Genomic DNA, 15939 nt, shown 5'->3' with positions numbered 1-15939 from the left:
CCAGAAGTGTTAATAGTGGGCCGCAGTACCTACTTCAGCTGCACAGGGGACCTTAGGACCCGCTGCCCTAACACACTTCGAGAATATCTACACTGCATGGGAAACCCCGCAGCACTGAACTCAGAGTCCGGGCCAATTGACTCAAGCTCGCAGAGCTCGGGCTTCAGGGCTAAAAACAGCAGTGCAGATGTTCGGGCTCAGGCTGGAGCCTGGGGTCTGAAATCCCGCCGGGGGGTGGCTCTCAGAGCCCAGGCTTCAGCCCAAGCATCTACACTGCTGTTTTTAGCCCTGAAGCTTGAGCCTTGAAACTGAGCCAGCTGCCCCAGGCCAGCTGCGGCCTTGCCGCAGGTCTTTTATTGAATTGTAGACATACCCTGAGAGAAGGGTGGGCAGGGAAGTCGCCAGTGGGAGGAACAAAGACAATTCAGATACTGCAGTGATGAAAATCAGCACAAAACCATAATAGAAAAAGAGGGAGCAGCCCAGTGGTAGTAGGAACAGGCACCTCTAATGGAAAAAATCCAGCACTGCAATCAAAATATTTTTCATTCCCAGCTGACCGGGACAGAAAACAAGGACTCAGGACTGATGGGAAAAGTCACTTGCATATGCTGTTAATTTTTGTACTTAATGAGCTTGTTTATTTATGCGGGTGTTTGTATTTTCTGGCACTGGTGGCTTGAAAAACTGTTTGTCCAAGAGGCAAGATTCTCCACACTCTCTATGAAACAGCTGCGGGTCTGAACCCATTTGCAAACCATGCAAAAATGAGGGTCTTCAACCACTTGGCATCAAAAGGCAGCAGCACATTTACAAGGCTACTTCCTCATCCTTTGGGAAAATGCTGCTCTTGCACATTAGAGTTATGAAAGGCATTGGCAGCATCCGTAGCAATTGTGCAACAAAACATGTTCTAAAATAAAATAAAAGGGAAGTTAATTTCCACGCCATTTAGGCTCAGTAGCTGCAGTTCTTTTCCCTCCCCGAGCTGTGATCAGTGATACCCAGCGACCAGACAGCCTCTTGAAGCAAATATTATTTATTTAGGACCAAAGCATTTCAGAAAAATTCCTTAAAACAATAAACAAACTATACACACGTCAAGTTTGCTAAGTGTCTAGCCATCTTCTATGTAGAGATCCTGCTAGATCTAAGATTCCCATAAGCTTCCCCCAAGACCACTAGCAGGGTATAATTTTGCATAATCTGTCCCCTTAACTGACAAACCGGTTCATGGAGTGAGGTCTTTAAACCTGTTCGGTCTTTTGATCACTCTCTACACAGGAATCAATTCAGCTTTTAACTGTTTATAGCCTGTTGGTCTCAAGGCTCTCAGCCTTGGCAAAGCAGCTGTGAACCTTCAAACTGTAGCCTGGAAGTAGCATCTTCACCCTAATAGCTCTGCCATTGGCTAGTAATTGGCACCCCATGTGCTTGCTGAAAGACTACCGATCTAGAAACATTGTGTTGTTTCCCTGTTGTTTTTTCCAGCATTAAGTTAGACCAATACATTCACACAGGAAAACCCAATAACACAATATATTTATGCCAGGACTGTCCCACTGACCAGCTCACATACATTAGCCATCAAATTATTGCAGATCATTAAATTAAAAATAAAATTAGGAAGGCCAAAAAAGAATATGAAGAACAGTTAGCCAAAGACTCAAAAAGTAATAGCAAATTTTTTTTAAAGTACATCAGAAGCGGAAAGCCTGCTTAACAACCAGTGGGGCCACTGGACCATCAAGATGTTAAAGGAGCAATCAAGGACAATAAGGCCATTGTGGAGAAACTAAATGAATTCTTTGCATCACTCTTCATGGCTGAGGATGTGAGGGAAATTCCCAGATCTGAGCCATTCTTTTTAGATGACAAATCTGAGGAACTCTCACAGATTGAGGCGTCGTTAGAGGAGGTTTTGGAACACATTGATAAACTAAGTAATAATAAGTCACCAGGACCAGATGGTATTCGCCCAAGAGTTCTGAAGGAACTCAAATGTGAAATTGCAGAACTACTAATGGTAGCCTGTAATCTATCATTTAAATTAGCTTTTGCACCAGATGACTGGAGGATAGCTAATGTGACTCCAATTTTTAAAAAGGCCTCCAGAGGTGATCCTAGCAATTACAGGCCAGTAAGCCTGACTTCAGAACTCAGCAAACTGGTTGAAACTATAGTAAAGAACAAAATTGTCAGACACATAGATGAACATAATTTGTTGGGGAACAGTCAACATGGTTTTTGTAAAGGGAAATCATGCCTCACCAATCTACTAGAATTCTTTGAGGGGGTCAACAAGCAGGTGGACAAGGGGGATACAGTGAATATAGTGTACTTAGATTTTTGGAAAGCCTTTGTCAAGGTCCCTCACCAAAGGCTCTTAAGCAAAATATGTTGTCATGGGATAAGAGGGAAGGTTCTCTCATGGATCGGTAACTGGTTAAAAGATAGGAAACAAAGGGTAGGAATAAATGGTCAGTTTTCAGAATGAAGAGCAGTAAATAGTGGTGTCCCCCAGGGGTCTGTACTGGGACCAGTCCTATTCAACATATTCATAAATGATTTGGAAAAAGAGGTGAACAGTGAAGTGACAAAATTTGCAGATGATACAAAACTACTCAAGATAGTTAAGTCCCAAGCAGACTGCAAAGAGCTACAAAAGGATTTCACAAAACTGGGTGACTGGGCAACAAAATGGCAAATGAAATTCAATGCTGATAAATGCAAAATGATGCACATTGAAAAACATAATCCCAACTATACATATACAATGATGGGGTCTAAATTAGCTGTTACCACTTAAGAAAGATCTTGGAGTCATTATGGATAGTTCCTGTGAAAACATCCACTCAATGTGCAGTGGCAGAGTTAGAATACAGATATTCAAGCCTGTCTGTGAAGGCCTATACTTTAAAAATGTAGGTATATGTTTACCATTTAGCTAGTTATAGAGGTATAAAAGAAAGAATCTGTGTAAGGGCCTTCTCTCACTGTGACAGTCCATATTGACATAAGGCAATCTGGGGCTATTAGGAAGGTGATCCTATCTTTCACCTCCAGAGAAAGGGAAGAGCCTAGAAGATGTAAAAGGGAATTTAATTTGATAGTTTTCTAGCTGGTAAGAATTCACTTATCAATAGACACAGCTGGGAAACCCTTATGTCTGTATAGATGTAGTTGTGAAATCCTCACTCCTGTATTGTTTTGTATGTTTATTTGCATGGTCTCTGTCTGGTTCTGTGATTGTTTCTGTCTGCTGTATAATTAATTTTGCTGGGTGCAAACTAATTAAGGTGGTGGGATATAATTGGTTAACTAATCATGTTACAATATGTTAGGACTGATTAGGTAAATTTTAGTAGAATGATTGCTTAAGGTATAGCTAAGAATATTGCTATATAAATTAGGGGCAAACAAGATGTAGTTTGGGATTCGAAAATAAGGAAAAAGGAACTTTGATTTAAGCTTGCTGGAAATTCACTCCAATAAACTCCGAATTGTTTGCACCTTTGGACTTCAGGTATTGTTGCTCTCTGTTCATGTGAGAAGGACCAGGGAAGTGTGAGAGTGAAGGAACAAACTCTCTAACAGGCAGTCAGAAAAGTGAACAAAATATTGGGAACCATTAAGAAAGGGAAAGATAATAAGACAGAAAATGTCATATTGCCTCTATATAAATCCATGGTACACCCACATCTTGAATACAGCATGCAGATGTGGTCACTCCATCTCAAAAAAGATATATTGGAATGAGAAAAGGTTAAGAAAAGAGGAACAAAAATGATTAGGATTATGGAATGGCTTCCATATGAGGCGAGATTAATAAGACCAGGACTTTTCAGCTTGGAGCAGAGAGGACTAAGGGAGGATATGATAGAGATCTATAAAATCATGACTAGTGTGGAGAAAGTAAATAAGGAAGTGTTATTTACTCCTTCTTTGAACCCTGTTATAGTCTTGGCCTTCACAACATCCTCTGGCAAGGAGTTCCACAGCTTAACTGTGTGGTGTGTGAAGAATTAGTTCCTTTTGTTTGTTTTAAACCTGCTGCCTATTAATTTCATTGGCTGACCCCTAGTTCTTGTGTTATGAGAAGAACTAGATAAATTAATTGAGGCTAGATCCATCAATGGCTATTAGCCAGAATGGGCAGGGATGGTGTCTCTAACCTCTGTTTGCCGGAAGCTGGGAATGGACAACAGGGGATGGATCATTTGATGATTGCTTGTTCTGTTCATTCCTTCTGGGGCACCTGGCATTGGCCATTGTCAGCAGACAGCATACTGGGCTAGATGAACCTTTGGTCTGACCCAGTATGGCCATTCTAATGTTCCTATCCTAGACTGCTACATAGCAGATCCCTGCCCACCACATCTGGAAGCTGAGACCCAGACAATCTGAACCTTTCCATCTTTCCTTTGCTAAGAAGGACTCTCAGGAATCAGGGTTTCCCAAGGAAGGGGGAGTTCCCAGAAGGAATAGCTTTGTTGGCCATTCTGTCTCCCTGTGTTGGCAAGATGGGGTGACCAGAACAGAAATCAGCGCTTAAGGCCTGAGCAGACCCAGGACTTATAGAGTGACATAATGTTATTTTATGTCTTCTTATCTGTACCTTTCTTAATCATTCCTACCTTTCTGTTAGCTTTCTTGACTGCCACTGCACACCGAACAGATGTTTTTAGAGAACTATCCACAATGACTCTGAAATCTCTTCCTTGAGTGGTAACAGCTAATTTAGACCCCATCATTTTATATGTATAGATTATGTTTTCCAATGTGCATTACTTTGCATTTATCAACATTGAATTTCATCTGCCATTTTATTGCCCAGTTAGTCACCCAGTTTTTTGAGATTCCTTTGTAACTTTTAGCAGTCTGCTTTGGAATTAACTAGCTTGAGTAATTTAGAATCATTTGCAAACTTTGCCACTTCACTGTTTACACCTTTTTCCAGATGATTATGGATATGTTGAACAGCACTCATCCCAGGACAGATCCCCCAGGGACCCGTCTATTTACTGATCCCCCCTGTGAAAACTGACCATTTATTCCTACCCTCTGTTTCCTATCTTTTAACCAGCTTTCTCTCTAAGCCCATAAGTGCCTACTTTACTTAAGAGCCTTCAGTGAGGGACTTTGTTAAAGGCTTTCTGAAAGTCCAAGTACACTGTATGCTCTGGATCACTTTTGTCCACTGGGAAAAAGGACAACCCGGGGAATAACAGACCAGTCAGTTTAACTTCAGTACCTAGAAAGATAATGGAGCAAATAATTAAGCAATCAATTTGTAAACACTTATTAGATAATAAGGTAATAAGTAACAGTCAGCACAGATTTGTCAAGAACAAATCAGGCCAAACTAACTTAATAGCTTTCTTTGACAGGGTAACAAGTCTTGTGGATGGGTGGAAGCGGTAGATGTGGTATATCCTGACTTTAGTAAGGTTTTTGATACTGTCTCACATGACTTTCTCATAAACAACTAGGAAAATATAACCTGGATGGAGCTACTACAAAGTGGGTACATAACTGGTTGGAAAACCATTTTTGGAGAGTAGTTATCAGTGGTTCACAGTCAAGCTGGAAGGGAATATCGAGTGGTGTCCATTGGGATTGGTTCTGGATCTGGTTCTGGTCAATATCTTCATCAGTGACTTAGGTAATGGTATAGAGAGTACAGTTATAATGTTTGTGGACGATATCAAGATGGAAGGGGTTGCAAGTGCTTTGGAGGATAAGATTATAATTCAAAATGATCTGGAAAAACTGGAGAAATGGTTTGAAATAAATAGGATGAAATTCAATAAGGACAAATGCAAAGTACTCCACTTAGGAAGGAACAACCCCCGTCCTCCTCTAGAGCCGACCTGGAAAAAAACGCTTTTGTCTGAAGTGTTCCTGAGATAATTTCTCTTATGTATTTTGCATTTTACCTGCCTCTACCCCGGCTGCTCCCTGCAGTGCTAAAGAAGCACTTTACTAAGTCTTATGAAAGAAATAACAGACAAAACGTATATGCCTGGCCTGGCCTGGCCTGGCAGGGTGCTCAATGTCGCAAGAAAATCAGTTATCACAACTTTTGTAGCCAGGCATGGATGTGGAAAAGCTGGGTTTGGGGAGATTTACAGCCCAGGTCTGTAGCCCCAGTAAGTTTGGATATTTCTGGTAAGCTTTGAAATAGCAATCAGACTGAAGGGGAAGTCTCTCTTATGCCACTGTGGAGAACAGATCCCCCTTGGCCTGTGTGCTGTAGTTGGTTATTTTTATTACTTATTCATTAGTTCTGTGGTGGTGAAATCAAAAAGCCTCAATCAGGATCAGGGATCTCATAGTGGTAGGTGCTATACAAGCAGCTAGACCCGGTCCCTGGCCCAAAGAGTTCACAATCTAATTTCTCATCAAGGAGATGACATTCCCTGTTACAAACAGCAATGTTTGGGACTAGAGCTGGGCAAAATTTTTCAGCCAAAAAACCTTTTTTTCCAGAGAAAAATGCAGATTTGGATCGACCAAAACATTTTTGCAATATTGGCAAATTGGTTTGGTCACACACGTTTCCACACAATTTTTTTCATTTCTCGGGGGTGGTCAAAACAAGATTTTGTTTCCAAATTTCTTCTGCTTTTATTTTAAAGTGTTAAGAACGCCTCAAGTCAAAATGAAACATCTGGAGCTGAACAAAACATCTTGTTTGACCTGAAATGACTTTTAACAAACCTTTTCAATTCCCCAAAAACTCAAAAAAAGATATTTGTTTTGCTGACCCAAAACTCCTCCCTGAATTTTTCAAAACTAACAGCAAAGCAAACCAAAAAAAGTAGGTAGCCCCACTCAACTTAGGACTCCTGTCTAAGGATCTCAAAGCACTTTAGAAATATGATTGACTCCTGATTCTTCCAGTTTCCATTTGACAGATGATTAAAGGGAGGCTAACTGAACTAGCCAAAGTCAAACAGCAAATCAGCATAAAAACCAGGAATAGAAACCTGAGCTTGACACTTGGGCCACATCTCTTGCCAAACCTCCCTCAAGGCTGCCACAAGCTACTTTTGTCTGATAAGCATGTGTGGCCCCGGTTAACTCTAATGGTGATCCCATGTGCACGGAGAACAGAATTACATTACAAATGTAATTCTGTGTTTTTAAAGCTGCTTTACGTGCTGCACAGGGTAACAGGCCATGAGTGGAAAGCCAACCATCAACCGCTTTCATAACTATGGAAAGCGCAGGATTACAAAGGATTCTGCCAAACGCCCACTGCCCAGAGCAATGTCTCAGTGGAGACGGCCCTTTTGTTTACGATCACAAGGGTTCCACAGGGAAAGGGCTCAGGTTTTGCAAGTCAAAGTGTTTCCATTTGGAGAATGGCCCACACCATTCTAAAAAAAATAATCTGTGCCATTTTAGTGCTGCTACGATAGCAGCCTTCTGTTTATACAGAGCAGGATCAGTGCGGGTAGCTGTGCACAGCCAATGGAACCTCTGGGCGTGAGGCAATAGTTCAAGCAACACATTCCCATCTGAACCTTGAGCTCTCTCCTGAGAAAGCCCACTCATTTCTGGGTTAGAGGCACCTCTCTGTTGGAAACTACACTGAGATCATCATGTTCATTTCACACAAGCCACCAACAGACGATAACTTTGAGATAGGCTAAATTAGAACCACCAATCTAGCAATGAAGGATTCAACCAGCGCAGCCCAGCCATCCAGTTTCTATTTACATTTCAAAAGATGTTTTTAGCATTAAGTTTATTTATTAATAACCTTTTCACGGAAGGCAAATTTTTAACCATTGCATTAGTGTGAAAGGGACTGGTTCTCTTCTCACTCACACATTACATTGGTATAAACTCCTGTTTCATTGAATTACTGGGGTTACACATTGACACTTACAAGAAGAGAATGAGGCCAAACGCATGGATTGGCAGAAAATTCTTCCTACCAAATAATAACCCGCAGGATGCTGGCAAAATCTTTCCAGCTATAATTCTTTTAAAGCAGCTTTTGCTAGTGATCAGCAGGAAATAACAGTGCAGTTGACAACTGAGGAAAGGACATTAACAAGAAGGAAGGGAAGAATAGGATATATTTTCAGTCTGCCAAAATGCTCAGCATTAGTCACAACAGCTGAACTGCAGTTGAGAACAACAAACCAGACCCAGAACAGCAGCAGACTTAACTGGAGGATGGGCGTGTTGGGGGAAAACAGCGATGGTTTTGAGATTGACTGTCTGTTCTTTCGCCAGTGGAAGGAGAGGGGCAGTTTGGTAAAGAAAATCAGCTGCTTATGATATTAATAAGAGATGGGACCTAGATGCAAAAATCAGATCCAGATCAATGAGCCCTAAACTTCAGGGTGTTTGGACGGGGGGGGGGGGGGGAGTGGGGGTTGATGCTGGGCCCATCTCTCATAGTAATGTTGACTTTGAACGTGACTTTGCTGCAGAGTTAACTTGAATTATCACTCCGGTATTGCCTTGCCCCTAACTTGAGTCCTATCTACATACATATAACCTCTAAGATGAGTGTAGTGGTGTAGAAGGAGCGTTGTCGCCTCTTGGGCTCTGCTGTGGCCTGCCTCAGTTTCCCCTTCAATGAAGAAACAACAAAGTCTCTTGAGCAGCCAGGTCAAGGAGAAACACAGCAGAGTTTCTCCCTTTACTAAAGCCGTCTGAAAGGGGCACTTATACACTGGTTTAAAGGCTCTTATCTTCAAGCCCAGCTAAAACTTCTTAGTCTCAAAACAAGTCTCTGGGTGCCAGCAGCAGCTCCTTTCACTGCAAAGCCTCATACTTCTCTGCTGGGTGGAGAGCTCTGCAGTCCTTTCTTTGCTTGCTATGGGTCTCTCCCAGGCATTCCTGCCTGGACAGCTTTCGCCTAAGTCAGACTCCCTAGGAGATCCCCTCCTTGGGAGCTTCTTTTCTCCTCAGGGGCTTTCTTCAACTGACCTCTTCCAAGTCTTTTGTTAGGCCCAAGTTCTCCTTACTTAATGAATTGCCTTCCAGCTATCTAGGCAGTTAACCACCCCATGTGGAGCTAGGGTGGGCCTCACCCTTCAGCTGAACCTGTCACAGGTAGGCTGGGCACCTGACTCCCCTTTCAACTGGAGCTGGCTGGCCCACAGAGGGTAAAAGGCTCAAGTTAGCACAGCTCATCAGCTGCCAACAGGACAGCTCTGTGCAGTGGGAGTGTTATTGCACGGCATGGCCATTCTCCCTGGAGCGAGGCTAACTGGAGAGAAATTAACTCAGCTGGAGACAGCACAAGTTAGCGCTGCAGTGAAGACACCTTAGCAACTCCAGACATTTGAGAGCTCCCAGCGGGCAGGAATATTAAAAATGGAGAATGAAGAAGAAACAATTCCAAAGAGGGAATTCAATCAGGCTACTGACTCTTGGCTAGTAATGGAGAGATAAGAGGGAGCATAAACGCACAAGACATGGAAACCTGGAATGGACTGGGTGGAGCACATCACTGCCATGTGCTGGCAGCTCAGATAAAAGACAGCAGAGTGATCTGTGCCTCAGAGGTTCTCAACCAGAGGTCTGCGTACGCAGAGGTCTTCCAGGGGGTCCATCAACTCTTCTAGATATTTGCCTAGTTTTACAACAGGCTACATAAAAAGCACTAGCAAAGTCAGTACTAACTAAAATTCCATACAGGCAATGACTTGTTTATACTGCTCTAAATACTATACACCGAAATGTAAGTACTGTACAATCTTTATATTGCAATTGATGCATTTTATAATTATATGGTTAAAAAAGAGAAAGTGAGCAATTTGTCAGTAGTAGTGTGCTCGGACCCATTTGTATGTTTATGTCTGATTTTGTAAGCAAGTCATTTTTAAGTGAGCTGAAACTTGGGGTGCACATGACAAATCAGACTCCTGAAAGAGGTGCAGTCATCTGGAACAGTTGAGAGCCACTGATCCACCTGCTGCTGCTATTGGAATACAACCCAACAAAGTAAACGACAGGCCCAATTGGCGTCTCCCCGGGCAATGATATAAATCAGGAGTGATGCCATCGAAGCCAAAGGCCCCAAGTCTCCTCTGACTCATGCTGGTGTAAATCAGGAACAACTTCACTGAAGTCAGTGGAGTCCCTAGGTGTAATGCCAGGGTAAATGAGATGGAAGGGTGGTTTGCAAATCTTGGGCCTGAACTCTAATATTCAGCTGCTAAAAAAATTCCTGCTGACCCCTTAGTCTTATGATTTCTCAATCCCAGCCCCTTTCAGAATGGTGTTTTCCAGCTGCCCTCCATCCTTATTTCCCTTCTGTAACACTGATGAAAGGGAATCAGCTTAACCCTACACTGCTTGGACAACTGTTTGCTACTGTGGGGCTAAAAAAGAAGGTGTTGTGCGTGATACCCCAACCGACGCAGGATCGTCTGGCAATAAATTCTCCAGTGGAAATAAATTCAGATTCCTCTTTGCAGCTGATATCAGCATCGAGGAGCACGCGGTTTCCTGGGCCAGGCAAACCTCCCCACAGGAATTTAACCCTTTCTCAGCCGATGCTTGGAGAATTGTGTCAGTTTGGGCAGGCTAAAGAGGGGTTTAGAGGTTTGGAATATAACCAGTGCTGGGGGTTAAGTCAAACAGCACCATGTTGCAGTCACAGCTGGGTGGTGGCCAGTCAGATGGGGAGGCAGCCAAACAAGCCCCAACTACCAAAATGCTGCTCCTTTAAACAGGATCTCAGCTAGCTGCAGTCAGAGCTACCCGATCCTAACGTCATGGAGCAACATAAATAGCAGGCAAAGGGGGCACAGATTTCAAACACACGTGGCGAAGCTTCTGAGCACCGCCTTTGCAGATGCACGGAGGTCTGTCGCCGTCTGCCCGGGCTTGTCCTCGCTTTTGGAAAGTTCTGGCTCCAAGACCCCCTTTTTAAAAGAAAAAAAACAAAAAAACAAAACCCACCATTTTATTTTTCCCTAGGAAACTTCAGCAGTTGGATTGAGCATGAAGCTTCCTTTCTCTTGTAGCTAAATGGAACGTGCCAGGTACTGAACTGGTGCTGAGGGAACAGGCTGGACCAGCTGGGAAACCTGTGACTCCTGAGAGATGCTCTGAACTGCTGCTTGGAGGGAAGGAGAGTGTGTGTATAATGGGTGTATAGGAGGGTGTTTGGGGCCAAATGGGGAGTGTACGGGTGTGTATGTGTATGGGGAGTGTAGGGAGTGTATGAGTATGGGAGGTGTACAGGGGTGTGTGTCTGTGTGTATGTGGGGTGAATGGGGATGGGTGTATAGAGGCATGAGTGTGTGTGTGAGTATGGGGGCGAATGGGGGTGTTTATAGGGGCGTATGGGGGGTGTATGACTGAGTGTGTGGGGGGAGGTGTATAGGGGTCTATGAGTGTGGGGTTGGTGGGTGGGTGCGGGTGTATGGGAGGGTGAATGAAGGTGCCTGTGGGGGGGGAGGGAGGTGCATGGGGGAGTAGTGATGCCAGCTACTACTATTACCTGCTTTAAAACGGCCACGATTTCCCCAGGTTGCTGAATTTTGTGGCTCCGAGGTTGGGAAGCCGCGCAGCCCGTGGGCTCTGGGTGATCAAGTGAAGCCTTAACGGTGTCCGGAGCTGAGCGAACACGGCGCTTGGAGCAGGGGGAGCGGAGCAGAGCAGAGAGCGGAAGGTGCCGGGCTCTCTCCGCAAACCTGCCCTTTGATCCAAGCGCTGCGCTCCTCTTCGAGCGCCCCGCGCGAAAATTGGCGGAGCTGCGGGGACCCTTGGAACAGACCCCCCGCCCCGTCCCATCGCTCCGGGTAGGGCTTGGCGGCCCGGGCAGGTGCGCTCCTAACTCGGGTTCCAAGCGCAGTGAAGGCAGGGCGACTCCGTCTTCAGCTCGAACTCCAGCCTGGGGCTGAAGCGGAGCCGCTCCACCGAGCGGGGAGCACCCAGGGGGTCCCCCAGCGCAGCCGCGGAGCAAAGCCACCGGGGCGGCTCGCTGGGGCTGGCGGGGCGCGGATGGCCCATCGCGCCGCGTGCGTTGCGCTCTAACGGGGTAAGCTGGGGAGCGGGCCCGCGGCTGTCTCTGTCGTGGGGCTCGCTCTCCCGGGCGGCCAGGCAGCGGGGCGAGGCGATGCCCGGGTGAAGGCAGGGAGGAGAGGGCAGCTGGTGCCCAAGGGGGAGCTGGCAGGGGCTGTGCAGCTCTGCTGGGCTCTGGAGCAGCTGAGGGGCTGGCTTGGCTGGAACAGAGCAGACCTGGCCAGGCTGGGTGGAGAACGGGCCCTGCTGGGGTCTGATCCAGTCCCGGCCGCTGGGGTGTTTGGGTTTATTGGAATGTCTAGTCTCCTGTGCCCCTGCCCCAAGGACTGTGCCAGGGGAGGGGGGGGGGTCTCTAGGCACCAGACTGGCCCTGTATATGAACCCTCCACACAAGCCTCATTGGCACTGCCATGTCCTGGGGGAGCAGTGGTGTCTGGATGGGCCAGGTGGAGGAGTTGGCAAGCCATGGGATGTAGGTGCACATCCTCCACCCTCAGGCTCCATGGCGGCTGTAAGGTTGTTCCCACCCTCCCTGCAGCCATAACCAGGGAAGGGCCCCGGCACTGTGGGTCCATTGCCAGGGAGCTAATGGGATGAAGGGCAAGAGCCAAAGATGCTGTGGAAGCACTGGGCCTCTCCAGGATCTGCCCAGGTTGGGGGTTGGCCCCACTGCCTCTCTCATGATTAGGCCCGAGAGGACAATGTGGAGGGAAAGCTCAGCTGGGGGCAGCCTGGCATGGATTAGGTACTCCAGAGCCTCCTCCTGGGGGGGGGGGGGGGTTTCCAGGGGAAGAGGCAGCCTGGGCTTAAGTGAGTAAAAATATGTAATGCGAACACAGAGAGTGTGTGGAGGTCTTCATGGAGAGCACCACATCCAAAGGGTTTGGAAATTCAAGCACTGTAGAGTGTCTACAGACACACTCAGAGCATGCAGATTCATTCTAGTTGTGTCAAACTAAATAACTGTATATACACTCACAGTGGAGCTTGCTTTTAGTGAATTCTCCTATAGCATGATTTTATACTCAAGTAGCATATACGTTCTGATTGTTTTTTTACAGTTCACCACCATGTGCAAATTGGAATCTCGGTTATAATAAGAACCTCAGAGAAAAGTTGTTCTGTGAAGAGCATGACTTCTCTGTGTAAGGCTGCTGTGTGGAACTCAAGTCTGTTTACATGTGTATCTCACACACACAAAAAATACAGAGAAATTTGGTTGCAGATTGTTAATTGAAGGCTTGTTATCCCTTTTCTCGATGTCTTAGACTCCTTCATATTGAGAAGATTAATAACTGCCAGAGCAGACTGGTTTCGTAGTGGTGATGGCTGTTAAGCCATCAACATCAAATAGAAGCCTGTCCAATCTTGTGGTAGTGGTTATAAAACCCTTTAGTGATCTGAACGTCCTCCTAAGCTTCCCTCTGACTAGCAACCTGGGAAATGGCACTATAGTGAAGGGTAGGGCCCTTCACAGCCTGATCTTGCAAAAAATTACGTGCATCTTTGCACATGCCAGTAATGCCATTGCAGAACATCTGCAGTCTGCACAAGCGGTGCAAAAATGTGCCTCAGAGCGGGGTGGCTACCACATCATAATCTCTGTTGTTTTGCCAAACATCTAACTCACTTCTTTTCTGATACATTTTGCCTTGTGTAGAAACTGGGATCCATTGTGCAGATCATTGTCAGGGAGTCCTTTCTCCATCTGATGAAAACCTGCTAAGAAATGATCCTGCTCCTCGTACCTGTTCAAGTCCCCTGGCTGAAAAGAACTGACCTGGGAATGCCCAAGGTATGAGAAGAGCCGTTGAGTTAGCTGTTCAAGAGGATGTCTGTAAATGAAGAGCTAGAGAGCAGGTTTTCAGCAACCACCATGATGGCCATGAAGGCAAGTGAAGGGAGCCCATTCAGAATCAGCCCCAACATTTCCTACAATGAAACCTGGGACAATGCTCCAGCTGCCAGTTCAATGGAGGACATGATTGCCACTTGCACCATAGGGACTATCCTCTCCATTATGTGTGTGATCGGTGTGACGGGCAATGTCTACACCCTGGTGGTGATGTGCCATTACCTGAGATACTCTGCCTCTATGTACATTTACATCATTAACCTTGCCTTGGCAGACCTGCTCTACCTGCTCACCATCCCTTTCATCGTTGGGACATACTTCATCCAGGAATGGTACTTTGGAGACGTCGGCTGCCGCATCTTGTTCAGTCTGGATTTCCTCACCATGCACGCCAGCATCTTCACCCTGACGGTCATGAGCACAGAGCGCTACTTCGCAGTGCTGAAGCCCCTGGACACGGTGAAGAGGTCCAAAAGCTACCGGAAAGCCATTGCCATCGTCATTTGGGCGGTGTCTCTGCTGCTCACGCTCCCAATGCTCATCATGATCCAGCTGGTGCAAAGAGACCGCAAAAGCATCTGTCTGCCCACCTGGAGCAAGCTGTCCTACAAAATCTATCTGACCATCCTCTTCTGTACCAGTATTGTTGGCCCAGGAGTGATCATTGGATACCTTTACATTAGACTAGCCAGGACCTACTGGGTGTCCCAAACAGCCTCTTTCAAACAGACCAAGCGGCTGCCTAATCAAAAAGTTCTGTATCTAATTTTCACAATAGTGCTGGTCTTCTGGGCTTGCTTCTTGCCCTTCTGGATCTGGCAGCTTCTCTTCCAATATTATGAATCCTTCCCTTTGTCCCCCAAGGCCATGAGGAACATTAACTATCTGACAACCTGCCTGACCTACAGCAACAGCTGCATCAACCCTTTCCTCTACACCCTGCTGACCAAAAACTACAAGGAATACTTGAGGAACAGACAACGCTCTTTCAATAGCAGCAGTGGCTACTTCCAGAGGAGGAATCGATTTCAGAGGATTTCTGGGAGATCTCTTTCCACAAGCAGTCAGCATTGCACAGAGACTTACGTGCTCACTCATGTTCCTGTGGGAAACAACAGTGCCTGAAGGTACATCTCCAAGAAAAGAAAAATCAATATTGACTTCAGTATTGTGTTGCTTGAAAGTGCAACATTGTAAAGGCAAAGTCTTAGCAGATTCATAATGCGTTAACGCTGAGTCCAGAGATTGTGCCATAGCAATCTGCACTCATTTATTTCCAATGCCGTCGATTTTGTTTCTCACCTGAAGCCTTTTGGTTTTTTCATTCTCTTTTTTTTTTATGGTGTATTGATGTATTTCTCTCCCATCTGTAATGAGAACCTGTAACATTGACACTTTTTTTATGATTACAGCTGTCGCACAACATTTTAAAATTAAGTTATTGAAATATTAGTTTAGATGGTTTTATGTTTTTTTTAAACAATAATGCTAGACTAGACATGGCTGGTTGTATAAGATGAAAATAGTACAATTAAAGAAAAAGCAGCTTGTGTTTCTGACGTGTGTTAATCCAGTCTGAATTTTGTAGGGAGGTACTGGAGGGTTTGAGAGAAGCATGGCTAGTTCTGGACTAACTGGTAAAAATCCACTGTGCCTGAGTCTCCTTCATTCTAGTTACTGTAATGTTTACTGGTAGTAGCAACCTACTGGTGTATATGGGAAGAGAATCAGGTCTCATGCATGGGTCTTACCCCTGGCCTTAGTAAGGGAAACACAAATGAGACTCTTCAGCTTCCTCCTGTATACTGAGTCAGAATACTCAAACGTCCAAGGTGGGATGGAGAACTTTTCACTCACCCCCCGGGCGACCTTTCCTTCCCCTCCCCCAGTAATTCTCCTCCCCCATACACAAGTGAGAATCGACGGCAGCTGACCCCTTTAGCAACAGCACAGATGGCACCCCTCAAACCAAGCACTCGTCTTGAAGGGTGATATTTTGAGCCTAAGACCAACCCCCCTTAGATGCTCACAGAACAAGCGCAGGAGTCCTCCTATCGCTCTGACCCCTAGCTCCCATT

General features: G+C 45.5%; 1 protein-coding gene across 5 annotated transcripts; it reads left to right on the top strand.

Annotated features, from left to right (window-relative positions):
• Nucleotides 1-10810: 10810 nt before the first annotated feature.
• Nucleotides 10811-15398, top strand: LOC115635799 (urotensin-2 receptor-like). Of its 5 annotated transcripts, none has more exons than XM_030535006.1 (4): nt 10811-11021; nt 11512-11783; nt 13068-13151; nt 13667-15398. In XM_030535006.1, the coding sequence occupies exon 4, from the start codon at nt 13838-13840 to the stop codon at nt 14984-14986; it is 1149 nt and encodes a 382-aa protein (XP_030390866.1). In that variant the 5' UTR covers nt 10811-11021; nt 11512-11783; nt 13068-13151; nt 13667-13837; the 3' UTR covers nt 14987-15398. The 5 variants fall into 5 exon arrangements, with proteins under 5 accessions (XP_030390866.1, XP_030390865.1, XP_030390867.1 ...); XM_030535005.1 differs by having other exon boundaries at nt 10811-11116; XM_030535007.1 differs by lacking the exon at nt 13068-13151 and having other exon boundaries at nt 10811-11116.
• The last annotated feature ends 541 nt before the right edge of the window (nt 15399-15939 follow it).

Source organism: Gopherus evgoodei, chromosome 15, assembly GCF_007399415.2.
Source record: "Gopherus evgoodei ecotype Sinaloan lineage chromosome 15, rGopEvg1_v1.p, whole genome shotgun sequence".
Classification (NCBI taxonomy): domain Eukaryota; kingdom Metazoa; phylum Chordata; order Testudines; family Testudinidae; genus Gopherus; species Gopherus evgoodei.
This window is presented reverse-complemented; position numbering and strand designations above follow the sequence as displayed.